The sequence below is a fragment of the Ictalurus furcatus genome, chromosome 7 (genome assembly GCF_023375685.1).
Source record: "Ictalurus furcatus strain D&B chromosome 7, Billie_1.0, whole genome shotgun sequence".
Lineage (NCBI taxonomy): Eukaryota > Metazoa > Chordata > Actinopteri > Siluriformes > Ictaluridae > Ictalurus > Ictalurus furcatus.
In genome coordinates, this window is record NC_071261.1 from 3,951,719 (window position 1) to 3,969,980 (window position 18,262).

General features: G+C 38.5%; 1 protein-coding gene across 1 annotated transcript in view; it reads left to right on the plus strand.

Moving 5' to 3' along the window:
• The first annotated feature begins 461 nt into the window (after positions 1–461).
• LOC128609487 (carcinoembryonic antigen-related cell adhesion molecule 5-like) overlaps positions 462–18,262 on the plus strand; it is a 42,581-nt gene continuing 24,780 nt past the window's right edge. Inside the window, exons 1-6 of the mRNA XM_053627967.1 lie at positions 462–492; positions 4,853–4,888; positions 5,030–5,278; positions 5,411–5,683; positions 6,160–6,411; positions 7,244–7,510. Of these exons, the coding sequence (XP_053483942.1) occupies positions 462–492; positions 4,853–4,888; positions 5,030–5,278; positions 5,411–5,683; positions 6,160–6,411; positions 7,244–7,510 (1,108 nt within the window). The remainder of the gene's footprint in view (positions 493–4,852; positions 4,889–5,029; positions 5,279–5,410; positions 5,684–6,159; positions 6,412–7,243; positions 7,511–18,262) is intronic.

Here is an 18,262-nt window from a genome sequence, read left to right on the forward strand (position 1 = left end):
TGACTAGCAGAAGCCCTGCCTCCCAGCTTCATAGGAGGTTCTGACATCATGACCAATGAACTTTTCTGATCTTTATGGAATGCATCAAACCCAAAACCTGAAGTTAATCTGACAGAATAGAAAAGTTTCTTGATTTAGGAAAGACCTCATTCTTTTAAAAGAGTTAGCTTGCTTATTCAATCAAACGAGATAAAAAGCTTTCCAGAAAGGTCCACTGGATGTCTTGTTGAGATCAATCATGAACCTGAGTGAAGTAGCAGAGGAACTGTACAAGTTCAGGAGTTGAATAAAGTTATGTTCTGCAAATTGTTGTTATAATTTCTGGGTTCACATGAAAAGAGCACCTCAACTTTGACCAGAACGGAAGTCTTTCTGTCTTTCTCTCTGTGTGTAAGAACACAGGAAGTGTAGTGGCTTTAACACAGACCACTGATCAGTCAGTCCTTCATCAGTGTGACAGGATGGAGCTCCGTCCACTCCGTGTGATGATCTGTGAGTAAATGTTTTCTTTGTGTCTTCATTAGAGTGAGTGGCGGCTTAAAACAATATGTTCAGATGAAGTCTAATGTCCTGTGTGATGAGGTTAATATGTGATTAGAACTTTTTCGTAAGAGTCTCTGATATGATTGTTGGATCAGTGTACATCCATATCAGTTGTGTGAGTTAGTTCATTTGAGTTGAGCCCTTGTGAGAATTTTTATTATTATTTGGTTACTGAGGTTAAGGTAAGGGTTACATTTATATGTAGAATAGTGTTAGTTAGTTGCATTAATAATGATATCAGTGGGAGCGTACAGTACAGTCCCCTCTGAAACTATTGGAACGGCAAGGCCTATTCATTTGTTTATGCTGTACACCAAAGACATTTGGGTTTGCGATCAAAAGATGGATATGAGACAAGAGTTTAGGATTTCAGCTTTTATTTCCTAGTATCTACCAATTGGGTGGTCTGAAAGAAATGTGCTATGTTCTATGTCGTTTAACACGTCTACATATAAATACCAGGAAACAGAAGCTGAAATTCTAACCTCTCTTGTCCTTTTCATCTTTTGATCTCAAACCCAAATGTCTTCAGTCTACAGCAATAACAATCACTTGGCCTGCTGTTCCAATGGTGTCAGAGGGGACTAAATATTTATTTTCAGCATAGTTTATGTGAATTGCTGTTAATTGGGTGTGTCCTCACTGCAGCCTGTAGTGTAATGACATTAGATTAGATATACTACGTACTGGATGTTCTAACCTTAACACTAACCCCAACCCTAACCATAGATGGATAACAGTGATGTACTGTGTCTGCCGTTGGTGCATGCGTGTTACAACATGCAGTACGTAGTGGATCTAATCCAATGTGTCATTACGCTACAGACTGCAGTGAGGACCTTTTGGTCCATTTTAGTGCATATGTGTAGAATCTAAAATCTACCATCTTCAGGATTTGTGTGTTATTTTGGGTTGTAGAGTGTCTGATGTGACATGGAGTTTTTTCTGAGCGTGAATCAGATTTTGGTTCATGATATTTTTGGGGGCTTTTATCATGGATGAACATTTTCTGTTTCTTAGAAGGTATGAAAGGAAGAGTACATGATCAGAGTGTTATGTTGTTACTTTTAAATAAATAAGTAAAAGATAGTGTTGATAAGTTGTGCGTGAACGTGTGTGTGGTAAAAACTGCGGCTGCTTCCAAAAAGGCATACTGTGACAGGTCTACTGCATTAGATTCAGTACCTGCTACATTAGATTCAGTACCTATTGCATTAGATTCAGTACCTGCTACATTAGATTCAGTACCTATTGCATTAGATTCAGTACCTGCTACATTAGATTCAGTACCTACTGCTCGGTCGTTGATACAGTACAGTGCTGATCAGTAGTAAGTGGTAAGCATGAATACAAACCAGACATACTACCCGGCACCGATTCTGACAGGTCTTCCGCGCCAGTCCCGTTGCATTATGGCAGAGGTTCTCAACCTTTTGTAACTAAAGCCCCCCCAAGCCTCCCCTATCATTTGGCATACCCCCCATCCCCCCCTCCATATTAGAGGGGACCAGGTATAATGATGATCTATTTTATATATATATATATATATATATATATATATATATATATATATATATATATATATATTTAGATAGATAGATAGATCAATAAATAGATAGATATTTTTTTCTGCTGTTGTGTTTTTGTACTTTTTTATTACTTTTCATAACTTTCATGATTTTAAAAAATAACTTTTATGACTTTTATAAAAGTATATAACGGACAGGTATTGAACATGAATGATATGAAATGTTTCTGAACACTATAACTACTTTGAATAGAGAACTAGGCTGTAATAACATGGACTATTTTACATGTAAAACATCTTGCATTACATTCGTCTTACATTCTAAAAACATTCACATTGGGACGAATAGGGACGAAGGGTGCGTCTCCTTATCCATGACATTGTTAAATCTCCGTCTCTCACCCAGATAGCAAAATTTGTCTGGCCACTTGTGGGCCACATACTTGCTTTAGTTCTAGCCCAGTATACGCCTGGGTCCCCGGGCCAAAACTGGCCCACACACTGGAAACTGACACACACAATTTCCTCCAGCCCAGATCCGGCCCAGACACTGCAAACCGACACACACAATTTCCTCCAGCCCAGATCCGGCCCAGACACTGCAAACCGACACACACAATTTCCTCCAGCCCAGATCCGGCCCACACACTGCAAACCGACATACACAATTTCCTCCAGCCCAGATCCGGCCCAGACACTGCAAACCGACACACACAATTTCCTCCAGCCCAGATCCGGCCCACACACTTCAAACCGACACACACAATTTCCTGAAGCCCAGATCCGGCCCAGACACTGCAAACCGACACACACAATTTCCTCCAGCCCAGATCCGGCCCACACACTGCAAACCGACACACACAATTTCCTCCAGCCCAGATCCGGCCCACACACTTCAAACCGACACACACAATTTCCTGAAGCCCAGATCCGGCCCAGACACTGCAAACTGACACACACAATTTCCTCCAGCCCAGATCCGGCCCACACACTGCAAACCGACACACACAATTTCCTCCAGCCCAGATCCGGCCCACACACTGTAAAGTGAATTATATTGTTTTATTTGGCCCGGGTCTGCCCCAGACACTGTAAGACGGATCTGGCTGAGAGTCGGCTTGGTCCCCGGGCCAGATGTGGCCCAGAAACTGCTAAATGTACTTCATTTTAGTAGGGAAACTAAAATTCAACCATTTAATAAGATTAAGGGCTTTTATTAAATATTAACAAATACACTACAATATGAACATTTATTAACAACACACTTTTAAAAACAACAAAATAACAAATAAATATATTTACAGTATATTTAAAGGCAAAAACAAATTCTCTCTCACACACACACACACACACACACAGCTACCAACACACGCACACAAAAATTCAACCACTTAAAAACATCAAGGACTTTTATAAACAATTAAAAATACAATATGTACAATATGAATTCATATAATATGAATGTAATATGAATATTTATTAACAAATAACAAAATAAGTTAAACAAATATATTTACTTTTTGTAAAGAAAAGACATATAGAGAACATACAGTTGTGATCGGAAGTTTACATACCCCTTGCTGAATCTGCAAAATCTTAATACTTTTAACAAAATAAGATTGATCATAAAAATCCCATGTTGTTGTTTATTTAGTCCTGTCCTGAATAAGCTATTTCACAGAACATATGTTTACATATAGTCCACAAGACAATAGCTGAGTTTATGAAAATTACCCCATTCAAAAGTTTACACACCCTTGATTCTTAATACTGTGTCGTTACCTGGATGATCCACGAGTGTGTTTATGTTTTGTGAGAGTTGTTCACGAGTCCCTTGTTTCTCCTGAGCAGTTAAACCCTGTTCTTCAGAAAAATCCTCCAGGTCCTGCACATTCTTCGCTTTTCCAGCATCTTCTGTATATTTTAGCCCTTTCCAACACAGGCTATATGATGTTCAGATCTGTCTTTTCACACTGAGGACAACTGAGGGACTCGTACACAACTATTACATAAGGTGCAAAACATTCACTGATGCTCGAGAAGGTGACACGATACATTAAGATTCAGGGGGGTGTAAACTTTTGAACAGGGTGATCAGTTTAAATTGTTTATTTATTTAAAGATCTTATTTTTTCCATTTAGTACTGCCCTTCAGACGCTAAATAAGATACTTGCATGTTTCCCAGAAGACAAAATAACAATTTACACTGATCATCCTAAACTGTGTGTGTTCATTAACCTGTGTGTTCATTAACCTGTATGTGTTCATTAACCTGTGTGTGTTCATTAACCTGTGTGTGTTCATTAACCTGTGTGTGTTCATTATCCTGTGTGTGTTCATTAGCCTGTGTGTGTTCATTAGCCTGTGTGTGTTCATTATCGACATAGTTTCCTGCCTTGTAGGCCTGTTTGCCCGTGTAGGCCTGTTTGCCGATCGCCTGACCTCTTGCATGTTTTGGATCACGTTTTGGATTTACCTGCCTGTGTTTCTCATTAAATAAAACTGTTCCTACTGCACTTGCATCCGTCCCTATCTCCCTTACGTCACGAGACGTGACATTAAACATGAGACAGTAATGAGCAGCAGAGTGACCTGAGAGAAAATAGCTTTTTCTAAACACCATTCATTATTGAAACAGGTCGATATATTGCATTTCTTATAGCTGAAGTGAAACTAAATATAGATTTTTTGCAGTATATGACACTGTTCTCATTTGTCTTCTTAAAGAAAAGAAACAAGTCAGCGTTACATCATATTCTCTGTTCCTCTTCCCTTTTTAGTGCTTATTTCACTTATCCGAGTCGGACAAGCTCAAGGTGATTTATACATATTTTATTGCCTATGTTGTGTACATGTTGGATTTGTGTTAAGGTGGAGAAGATTGTTTGTACATTGTCATGCAGCATTTAAGTTGTTTACATTGACAGTGTGTGTTTGCTTTTTGACTTTTCCAGCAGTGATTAAACCAGTTCTGTCTGTGGAGCCGAATTCACCTCAAATATTCAGAGGAGAGACGGTTACACTCACATGTAGGATTTCAGGATGGAGTGGACCGTACTACTGGACCAAAGATGGTGTTAATGTTCACAGATCTGATGAAAATTACTACACTATAAATGTAGATCACAGTCACAAATACAGATGTTACGGGTCTGTTGATGGACGGACAACGGCATGGAGTAATGAAGTGACTCTCTCAGTGATAGGTACATGTCTGATCTTACACTCCTGTAACATGCACTGATACACATAATCATTACAAAACACACTGATTAAATATCAGATGGTCAGAGAAGGGTGTGTTTGACTGATTTGCTGTATTTGTTGTAACTGTACAGAGAGACCAAAAGCCGTTCTGACTCTGCAGCCTGATGGACCGATATTCAGTGGACAGGAAGTCACTTTCACATGTGAAATACGAGGACATGCAGACACTGAGTGGATTTACAACTGGTATAAAGATGGTGTCCAAATATCCTCCTACACTGAGAGCAGGAAATATTCATTCACTCCTGTAGAGTCTCTCAGCGCTAAATACACCTGCAGCGGACGGAGAAGAAGCGACTCTCAGACCTCGGAGACCAGCAACACTGTTACACTCACTGTGTCAGGTGTGTGTGTGTGTGTGTTAATCTCTTCCTCACACAAATATTTATTAACTTCAGCATCACATCACTACATGCAGTGTGGATTAAAGTCACAAGATTTATTTAAAATGTCACAGATCCGAAAAAAAACAACGTTTAGTTACTTAACCTGTGTCTAGTAATGATTAATGATGTAGTTGTACATTCACTGTGTTCAACATTCATAATAGTGTACTGCTGAAGATGAATACATTACAACTTCAGTGTGTTTGTTCAGTTATGAACAGTTTATTCAATTAATTCCATGTACAGTATATATAGAGTATAATGATATTATAAGACCATGTTGTCCATGTAATAAAGTCGCACAACTGTAACTGTTTAACACATGCAGAATATAAATGCATTATTAGACACAAATCATCTGATTAATATGATAAAACTATTGTTTATGTTGTAAAGAGGAAAACTTTAATATCATCATCATTTCATATCAACAGAAAAACCCAAACCGACTGTGAGAGTGAATCCTCAGAGCTCCGTCTACACTGGAGACAGAGTTACTCTGAACTGTAATCTGCTGTCTAATGGATGGACTTTTCTCTGGTACAAAGATCGAGTCCAAGTAGCTGAAGACACCAACACACTCCATGATACAGTCTCTAATGCAGGAGAAACAGTGTATCAGTGTAAAGCACGCAGAGAAAACTACGACTCAGAGCTCAGTGATCCAGTTACAGTTACAGTTAGAGGTACGTCATGCTTTCTACTCTCTCACTGCATGATTTAAGTTATTTCTTATTATATTTTAGATATTTATAAAGCCTGTCATTCATGAACAGTAGAGCAAAAGTTAAAGTACCGCTGAGTGTGTGTTCATCAGGACGAGAATCTCTGTTATAAGAGATACAGACTATCAGATATCAGTGTTATGTAGGGATAATAAATCTCATGGTAGTAGAAAGATGGAAATTATAATTACACAGCACTCATGTTAATCAGACTCATAATGGTGTTTATAACTGTAACTGAAACACAGACATTAGTGCTGAAACACTCACTACAGAATATTAAATTATGATCAATATAGAAAGAATGTACAGTGTGTGTCTGATACCAGAGGCCTTAAAGCTACACTGTAAATAAATCACCTGCTTCGTCTCTATAAGTGCTGACTAATCACTTTGGAAATCATACATAAGAGACCTGGAGCCAGATCACATCAGGATCTCGAGTAATTATAGGGATTTTTTTTTCTTTTGCTTCACTCTGCTTCCTTACCAATGACCAAAACATGGAATTATACAGAATAAAATGTGATGTCATGAATCACCTTTCATTTCATTAAACAAATCTGAATAATACTTTACTATAAATACATCTATCACAATACCGAATGATTAGAATCAGGATCTGTTGAAGACGCTGGACTTTCTGTTGCATGTGGTTATAACTTGTCCAAAACATTTACATGTGTAATGTTACATTCTTTTCCAAAATCTTCTAAACTCTCTACACTCATGAAAACCAATCAGTCAAAAGTATACTAATTATTTCAGGAAATATTTTACTATCTTTGTACAGCGCTCCCAAAACCTGTGGTGTCCATAAATCCTGATGAACAGGTGTACAGAGGAGAGACTGTCACTCTCAGATGTGACATACAGGATGAAGAGGACTCTGACTGGATCTACAGCTGGAATAAAGATGGTTCTGGTGTCAGTAGTGAACAGGAGTACAGAATCAGTAGTGCTGAAACATCTCATGCAGGTAAATACACCTGTAGAGGAAGAGAGAGAGGAGGCTCACACTCCTCACACACCAGTGATGCTGTTACACTGACTGTATCAGGTGAGTGTGATCATCTCTTCAGTACTCATTAACCTCAGGTTCACCTCAGCACTCAGTACTGGTGTAGATTAGAGCTGCACAATATGCATACAAAGTGTGATATGCAGTAAAGATGTTGGACTTTGAGATGATGATGTGAAATGCAGTCGATGAAGACTAAAGATGTGATTTTTATTTATTTGCTGACTCAATGTGCTGCAAAATGCTGAACATGAAAATGTCCCAGGTTTATCCAATAATAAATAATATTAATGGCAAAATATCTCTTCTTTTATTATTGTTGCATTAAGTGTCAAACTGTGCATCACTGGTGAGGAAATAAATCAACAATAGAGTTGAGTTGGAGTGTAGCAAATGTACATTTATTAATATTAAGTGTTGTATATGTGCTAATGTGTTGTGTAATAACTGTTTATATTTAAACTCCTTAGTGAGGAATGTGTAAAGCAGCTGAATAAGCACCTGATAGTAGATTTTTATTCAGATATCATTGTCTAATCAGAGCAAGTATTAGTCCTGTGGTAATTTTAATGTTACACATGTTTACTAAACTGTACACTGATATTAACATCATAATAAAATCAAAATACATGTTAATTTTCAGAATAAGATCTGAATTATAATGTGTGTGTTTCAGGTGAATCTCCTCCAGTGTCTCTGATCATCAATCCCAGCAGAACTCAACACTTTACTGCTGACTCTCTCTCACTGAGCTGTGAGGACCAGAGTGACTCTACTGGATGGACAGTGAGAGGATACACACACAGTGAGGCAGTGTCTGATTGTTCATCAGTTTCAGGATCTACATGTAACATCAGCTTCCTCTCTACATCACACACTGGAGTTTACTGGTGTCAGTCTGAATCTGGAGGACGCAGTAATCCTGTCAACATCACAGTGCACCGTGAGTCTTCAATGTTCTCATCAGTAATAGATGTACAATATACAGGAATAAAGATAACACTTTTAAAATCTACTGAATTGGTGAAAATAAATTATAATATTGTTATAAAGAAACTGAGTGCAGTTTCTAGGGTGACACAGATTTGATGTTTTTATTCAGTCGATTCTAACAAAAGACCAACAGATAGCGCTGTGTTCAGGGCTGCAGGGATCTGAGACACAGAGGTTTATACACACATCTGCACACAAACATCAGACTCAGAATAAAAAAGAGAAGAAAAAGAATACAGAGAGATGAGACTTTTTGGATGTCAGTATCACCTTTATCACTAGCATAAAGAACAAGGTAGACAGAATTGAGTAGAATACACACACACACACACACACACACACACACACACACACACACAAAGCAGGCGAGAGAGAGAGAGAGAGAGAGAAGAGGCATAAATACATTAGACTTACATAAATAAAACCATTATCCCCATATAGAAGTTAGGCTGCAGAGGGTAAACCTAAAAAAGCTTCTCACAATATTTTAACAATAAGAATATAAACAGAAATAAGAATAACTCATGAAGACTAGTTTAGTTTCAGGATGTTAAGAATATTACAGTGAAAGCTGCTTTCACATCTGAATGTTACTGATAAAACTGGCATTTAAGCATATTTTCTCTTTCAAACATGAAGACTCTGAGCGCTGCACTGTGTACACTCTCTCTGATATCTACCACTGACTTACTGTAGCTCTCTGTGTTAAAATCATTACTGTATTTTACACACTTTCTGATTTCAGTGTCTTCTTTCTCTTTCCTACAGATGGTCATGTGATCCTGGACAGTCCTGTCCATCCTGTGACTGAGGGACATCCTCTGACTTTACATTGTTTATCTCGCAACTCAAATACCTCAGCTTCTGGTGTTGATTTCTATAAAGATGGTTCAGTCCTGCAGAACAAGACTACAGGAGAGATGACCATCAGTACTGTCTCAAAGTCAGATGAAGGTTTCTACCACTGTAAACACCCAGAGAGAGGAGAGTCACCCAAAAGCTGGGTTTCAGTCAGAGGTGAGAAACCTTGAGAGAATTTCTTTTTATTTGATTCTCTTTTTATTAACAAAGTTCATATGCACAGTGTTTTCAGTCAGCTTTCAAAGTATTTGATTCCCTTTGTAACAATAACATTTAATGCTATTAATGTCTGAATCTGGAGGACGCAGTAATCCTGTCAACATCACAGTGCACTGTGAGTCTTCAATGTTCTCATCAGTAATAGATGTACAATATACAGGAATAAAGATAACACTTTTAAAATCTACTGAATTGGTGAAAATAAATTATAATATTGTTATAAAGAAACTGAGTGCAGTTTCTAGGGTGACACAGATGTGATGTTTTTATTCAGTCGATTCTAACAAAAGACGAACAGATAGCGCTGTGTTCAGGGCTGCAGAGATCTGAGACACAGAGGTTTATACACACATCTGCACACAAAGATCAGACTCAGAATAAAAAAGAGGGAAAAAGAATACAGAAAGATGAGACTTTTTGGATGTCAGTATCACCTTTATCACTAGCATAAAAGCAAATATAACTGCCCTAATGTTCAATTAAATGTACGTGGTTAAAGAAACATTAAGTTACAGACAACTTTTCAGACTCATATCTTCACATGAAACTTAAATGTATGATCTGTAAATGTATGCTTTATATATGATTAATTATAATTTATTATGATGATGATTATATAATTATTTTATTATCTTATGTATTTTTCCCTCCAGTTCTATCAGATGGAAAAGCTCCACTGTCGGTACTGAAGCTCCTCAGCAGTGCAGTAGCGACCTCTCCGTATGTGCTGGTGACCATCATTCTGGCAGTGAAATGTTACAGAGCTCGAAGTAAGACCTCACATTGTTCTTCATTAGCCATAAAATTAAACCCTAACATTTAATAAGAGGCTAATTTGAAGTGTTCATGAGTGTTTATTTTACAGCTGACCCTGATGAGGACAACAGACCGTACAGAGTGATAGAAGCTGAAGCGTCTGTCTGAGTCTCAGGTGTTTACATTATTTTTTATCATCTAGCGTTTATATAACAGCAGCTCCCCGTGCAACAGAGAACACTGCATTTAGCCCATGGAGCTGTAACGTGATGAACGAACGACTCTGACCCGAAGACTCAAGAGCTGAAATAATCATTTCTGTTTCCGGGGAACAGACGTGAGAAATGCGACGTGACAAAAGAAAGAACGACTCGGATCGGGAGGTGAGGTGAACTAACAGACTGTATAGCCTGAAGACCTAATGCTAAGCTATTAATTAATCATTTCTGTTTCTCATAATTTGGCCTTGGCTGCAATAGCCTATATTTTATTTTTTATTCCAAATGTGATCAACGTTTGCGTAAGTACTAGATGTGTTGGTGAATTTAACATGTAACATTTTAATTATATTCTGCTGAAATGAAAGAAATGACTTGAAAAAAGATTTGTTCATTTTGCTGAACGAGATTCAAAGATCCGAGTCAGTAAAATGGTCCGAACTTCCCATCACTACTGCTCACTGCAGAGCCAAATAGATGGAGCTGGACGTCTAGCTCCACCTCTCTTGATCTAGTCTAGTAATCTATGGGTCTAGTCTAGTTTCACCTCTATGGATGTAGTCTAGTTCCACCTCTATGGCTCATTTCGCCACCTACTGGCTGTTAACGTTAATGCAAGCCCTTCATTAGATCAAACTTACCTAGTGGGGAAAAAATGTTGATTGTTAATGCACGAAGGTTAGGTCAAAGTAACCATGAGACTTGCATGGAACTGGAGATGCTGGCATAGCTAATATTGCCTTACCTTTCTTTAACATTTTTCATGATTTCATGATTTTTCTGCACTGTTTCTGTGACAAACTGCATGACTAGACTACCTTCTTTTTTCCCCACTGTATTAAGGCTATGTAAGCTATTTGTGAATTTTCTCAGTCATATGTGATTCATTAATGTAATAAAGTATGCTCCTAATATGCTCTTTGCTTTTAAACATGGGAACTGAGTTACCCTTGCAGGTGTGATAAAAATAAATAAATAAAATGATCACCTATCTGCTTGTCTTATCTCTTTTGTTGCTTTTAAATGTACACTTAGGGTCTCCACCTCATGAAAGAAAAATGAATGCATGTACAACGAGAGTATCATTGTGAATATAATTTAGATGGAAATATGTGAATATAATTTTGGATGGACTCAGTCCACATGTGATTGTCTTCATCTAATGGTAATAAGCAACTTGTCTTGTAGTCTGAACCCAGCCACGTGTCACACTAAAGAACAAAACAAGAGGACACGTGTGGTCTGAGACTGGTAGCAAGGCAACCAACTCCATGAACATTTGGTAGTAGACTGGGAGTGTTAATAATTTACAATTTATTAGTCACATACTCCACTGCCAATAAATTCACAAGTGTTGCTGAATTTATTTTATTTCTATTCACCTTCATTAACAAAATGTACATCTAACATAAAAATCAGTCTTCACTCTAGGAAAAAATATATATAATAAGATAAAAGATACAAACTTAAATTTTAGTATATTAGGTTTCAAGAACACTTTTTTTCCCCACAAAACTTTAATGGGTTAAAAAAAAAAACAAACAAAAAAAACATTTTACAAAACCTAAAACTACACTTAAAAACAATATTTTCACAGATCTACCCCACTAATTAGCTTGTTAGCGGTGAGGGTTGTGCAGGCAAGACACATGAATATTTCTTTTATCGTATATTTCCTGCATGAAAAACTCCATGTCCTCTAATCTCTCGAAGGTGAAAAGGAAGGGAGCCCAGATTTTCTCTTCGTCCATTTCACTTTCATAAAAAATAGTGTTGATAAACAGGTCCTGCATTGTGATGGCCAACAAGGCATCATCCTCGTTCATCCTCATGATCCGTGGTAAGTGAACTTTCCCAGCAAAGTGGGGTCTTTTCTCCTCCACCCACTCACAGGTAAACAGGGTTTCATCACCGCCGAGTCCTTTGTACAAAAAGATAAGACATTTCAATAAACATGTAATTAGTCAAGTGCTGCACAAACACTTTTATGAAACAAGAAAGGTAATTACATAAACAAACAATAGTCAAACAATACATAAACATTCCCTGTATATACATGGATTCTCTGTGATGGGGTGACCTCCATGAGGTCTGGCACAGATGGGGTGACCTCCATGAGGTCTAACACAGATGGGGTGACCTCCATGATGTTTAGCTCCAGTAAGATTGTTTGTTTGGTGACTGACTGTTGGACTTGACTTTGAAGAAAAAGTGACAAAACAGTAAAAAAATTTCCAGTGTGCATTATTTTTTATTTATTACAAATGACCTGCATACTGGGAATGCACATAATGGACATCTTCATCCAAACTATAGTTATGAGTATCATACCTTGCCAGAGGAAATGCCTGTAGTAACTGATGGCACCACCAACTCCTGATTACAGACATGTCAGACTGATAAACGATGACAATTGAAAATCTTAATCATAAAATTTTAGTTGTGTTTACGGTCCTTTTTGCTGAAAAAAATAACCATAAATTGATAAAAAAAAAACTCACAGCTGAAAAATCAAAGGGCTTTGCGAGGGTCACATACAGGGCATACTGAAATACAAAATCAAAACTCTGATGTTATATTAACAAATGCAGTGTTTAGCACACACAGAGGCAATGGTATAGCAATTATATGACCACTTACCATCAGCATGAATATCCCACAGTCAGTCCCTCCAAGCTGAAGTGGTGTCCCTGTTAATGAAGAGTGGAATAAGACCAGATACTGTACATACAGTCTATAGTGTACTGTGAATGTAGTATATGATGACACTCCACTGCTGATAATAATGGTTTACATGCAAAGAAGTTAAAAGCTGTTCCTCACAGTCTCTCAGTAAGGACACAGTCCAATGGCCAGGTGAAATTTGATTTGCCAAGTTTATATAATAAAACATTAATACAATACATTTCATTATTATACAACAATATATCTTCTGGAGCAGTCCTATGTAAGCAGAATACAAAGTTGATCATGTTGTATTATAAAATTCTCAGTCTCAATAGTGGATTCTGATTGGTTGGAAGGTGGTGCGATTAAAACTACTGCACAGGTAGTTCCAGAGAGCTTCATAGACAGACAGAGACAGTGTCTTCCCAAAATCAATGACATCTTTATATACATGTGTGTGTGTGTGTGTGTGTGTGTGTGTGTGTGTGTGTGTGTGTGTGTGTGTGTGTGTGTGTGTGGTAGGATATGTGAATTAATCTATTGGCTTTGCTCGGGGTATGGCTTCGGCAGACCAATAAGGGCATGTATTACGAATCTGAGAGCACGGTTTACACATGGCTGTTTTTTTTTCTTTCTTACCTGACACTAGGGGGCTCTGTAGGTTCGTTTACCCACACAATCACTTTACTATTGACTGGGTGTATGTTGTGGCTTTGTCCTATTGTCTCCATACTATAGTGGCTATACTTTTCATTTTATTTACTGTTAACAATAATTCTAGTTCTGTTTAGGAGCTGTTTAACTGCCTCTATTCTGACTGAGTGAACATTTCCCACTCTGATCATCACTGGGCTTTAAAGCGGTTGTGGTGTTTTGCTTTTCTCAGCAGTGTGATTTAAACAGTGAGAAAGAGAGAGGAGGTGCTAAATTGATTTTGTACTGCTGATCCATCATTTCACATTCTCAGGCTAAACAAAGAAAAAAATTAATATTTACACAATGGTGAAAAGAAAAATGAATATCTATATATATATATATATATCCATCCATCCATCCATCCACCTTCTACCGCTTACTCCTTTTCAGGGTCGCGGGGAACCTGGAGCCTATCCCAGGGAGCATCGGGCACAAGGATGGGTACACCCTGGACAGGGTGCCAGTCCATCGCAGGGCATATACAGAGTTTATAAGAATAGTTTATTATTTCCTTATACTTTAGACACATAGAACATATCCATGTTTGTTTATCAGTGTCTGTAATATGTGCTGTAGGTGTAAAACTTTAATGTAGGAAACTTGTCCAAGATGTACGCTACTCAATATTGGTCTGTCGAATCTGATATGGAGGATCAGTGAATGAAACTGTGACCACAAACACCATTAACTTAAGTGAATAAAAGGCAATAATCAGCAATATGCGTTCACACAAATTACTTTATTTGAAGGTTTTGTTGTGGATAAAAATGACATGAAATAAATATGAGGGAGGCCTAGCTTGAGTAATATGTAATTTTATTGAAAATTCACAGGACTGGTGGGTGCGTAATCTTGAGGAGAGCGGTAGGGGGAAGAAAATGGGGTGCGTCCTGGGGACATGGGATAGCCAGCAAGGGTGAAATAAGGAGAACACTGAGAGTACGGCGGACTGAAAGGTGAGAAGAGGGAAGAGTGGTCAGAGCCCAGATCAGAGAAGGTGACATCATCCTCAGACTGAAAGCTGGAGGGAGGGTCAGGCGGAGGGTCTGTCTGTGTAGAGGCATCAATACACACATTCACGGGGTGGATTCTGTATCTGAGGGGGGGGGGGACCCCGCATTTCCATTTCCAGAGGGGGTGCTGCGAAGAACGTTAAGTAGCACCATGATGTCAGCAGTGAGATGCGCGAGCTGATAGTGAGTGTTCAGATCCAAATCCAGCCCCTCCAGTAAAGGGAGAAGGAAAAATGACGACGGGCACCTAGACACACAGAAGCGGTATTAGGCGGATATTGACGAATTGGATTCACACTTTAAGATCTTTAAGAGTAACACACTATGGTTTATTAGTCACAGAGCAATATAAGAGCTGAGAAGTGCAAGCTGAGAAACACACACACTCTCGTACAGTCAAGGGCAGGCGTGCAGACATAACACCCACACACACACACACACACACACACACAGACACACACACTCTGTCTCTCTCTCTCTCTCTCTCTCTCTCTCTCACACACACACATAACATTATAACTTTATAAGAATAATAAAAAGGAGTATTAAGATATTATAAGGGTAATATAAAGAGTAGTAGGATATGTAGGATATTAGAAGGATAATATAATGATATTATGAAGTAGGGAGTACAGTAAACCATTTGCAAGCAGTATAACCATATATAAAATAGAGATATAGAGCAAATATGAAAGTAAATTATAAATCAGAAATACAGAAAAATGTAAAAGAAACTTACTCATAATTAAGATGGTGAAGATTCTTGTCTCGCGAGGAAGGGTCAGGAGTGGTGTAGACGGGGGCCTTAATTTTAAGAGAAACCATGAGGAGCCATTTATAAGGGTAGCTGAGTCAAGCTGCCCCCGCGAGATAATAGTGAGACCAAGGTCTCTCTAAAATTGTTTTGTCTCTCTCCCACTTTCAATCCTAATGGTAGTCAGAAAGTCCTCTTTCAAAACATAATGGTAAATTTGATAAGCCTCTTTTTAAACATCATGGTAATGTAGATGAGCTCTTTTTTAACCCTATTGGTATTGATATCATAGTCTTTCTAAGATATATTGGTTATTTACTGTGTAAATACAGTATAAATACTGGAGCTTGAGCTCCAGGTGTCAGATCGCTTCTGAGAATTCTCATCGGTGTGGATCTCGTGTGGTGGAACGGAATCAATAAATCTGGACCCTTGCTTCTTCTCACTCACGGCTGGTGTCTTTTTTTCTATCTCCAACTGGCTTCACAGATGTGAGTATTTGCTTCTATATTGAATTTTAAGTGTCTTTGGGTAATAGGCTAAATTTGGGCCAGCATTTGGCACCCCAGATGGGACTGGGTTAAGATCTATATGTCTGTAATCTCTCCCGTGGGACTTCACTCTCTAAGCAACAGATAGGCCGTGTAGGAAGAACGCATTGCAGACGCCTGTTATTTCAAAGCTCTGTCTTAGTGATCTGTTGTTACGGGTGGGAAGCCCCTGGGGTGGGAAGAAAGTCTAAAGTTGGTCTCCAAAAGAACCTTGAGTGAGTGAGAAGAGGTAAGAGAAGTGTGAACCGATTGTAATTGTGTAAGGGCTATGAATAGTTTCATAAGACTGTTTAATGAAATTGTATGTGTTGTGTGAGTGAAAGTCCTGCAATACCGCTGGTTAAAAATTCCAGGGCTGGATTTGAATCAGGTGGATATGAGGCCTCAAACCCCAGATACCGGCTACTAGAGGTGGCGGCTGCATTGGTGGGGGACCCCTAATACCACTGGATTGAGTCCAGGTCTGGATAGAGAGGGGTATCAATCCTGGGCCCAGGTCCGGGTCATGCAACTTAGGGAACGGACCCAGTGTGCCCGGTGTATGAATGTGTAATAACAAATGTGTGTGCTTATAATATGAGTGTGGTGTGAGAGCGTGCATGCATGTGCGATAAGCTCTGAAACTTAGTGTTGGAGACAGGGAAAAATGTATTCATTAGTGCTCTGAACATGAGCTCCATACATAAGGAGATAAGTGTGTTGGATAAGCTTTGAAAATTAGTTTCGGAGAAAGTTGCATTTAATTTATATGACTGTAAGCTTCATACATACGGAGCTGGTGTGAAGGTGCTTTATACTCTGAAACCACAATTGTGTGTATGTAATAAAATAAATATGTGTAATAGTGTCTGAATATAATATGTGTATGTGAGCTTGCAGGCGTTGTTTATAAAAAGGAGTGTGTGTGTGTGTTCCTATCTGTTCTTATCTGCGCAGGCAGGCCTGCCGTCTGTGTGGAAGAAAGAAAAAAAAAGGAAAAAAACAATACTGTGTGTGTGTGCTCTTCAGATTGAGCTGGGTAACACAGAACATTGTGAGATATTTTTGCTTTTTTTGAATGTTTTGAATCTGGTACAGACTTTCTGTGAGTCGGGTGTGACTGTGTGTATTATAATTACTTTGGTATCAATAACTGCTGTGTGAGTGTTTTAAAAATTGGGGAGCATGCAAGAACATTGTAAATATTTTAGACATCTGTCAGACTGCCCATTGTGTAAATAAGAACTTCTAGACCTGTAATATATAACAACATATTCCCAGATTGTGTGATCCAGGAAAAAAGGAAGATTGAAGGTAGGGGAAAAAGTGTGCATTTTCAGGCCGTTGTTGAGAAATGAGTGAGTCAGTCCATTGGGACCTTTCATTTATATTCCATAAATTATGAATGTGTTGTTTAGTTAAATGACAAATAATAATAATATAATTTTCCCCTGTTGTATTCCTTCCTGAAAAAAACTTATGATAAATGAAAAAGTACAGGCCCCAAAATTGGGTAATATTGAATAGGTGTTAATATTATGTCTAAGAACAGTGTAAATATGTAAGAACTGCCGGACTGCCCATTGTGTGAGGCTGTGTGAATTACCTAAATTTAAACTTAAGAATCATAAGATTAATTGAATCGTCATATGAAATGCATTGATATGTATGTACTCTGAGTGTATGTGAGTCCCTAGGGCAGCTGGACCGAGTACGGACGGGAGGGGAAAAACAGGCATAAATCGGTACGAGATAGGCTAAGCAGGCTGGAACAGCAGGACAAGGTAGGAGGAAAACATTTGGCTGTGAGGGATAACGTAGGGGGTTTAGGGGGGGCATGTACAAAAGACTCTAAGGGCTGAGAGGTGTGAGACACGACCTGCAGTAGAGTTATGGCCGAATGTAAGAAAGGGATGAGCCCGATAGAGAGGGTGATAAGCAAACACTGTACAGATGAGAAAGACATTAGGCATTATTGTAAAAAATGGAGTGAGAAGACTAGTGGTGAGTGGAAATGGCCCGAGGAAGGTACTCTTGATGAACAGCTATGCCAGATAATGAAAGAGAGATTAGCTGTATGGAAT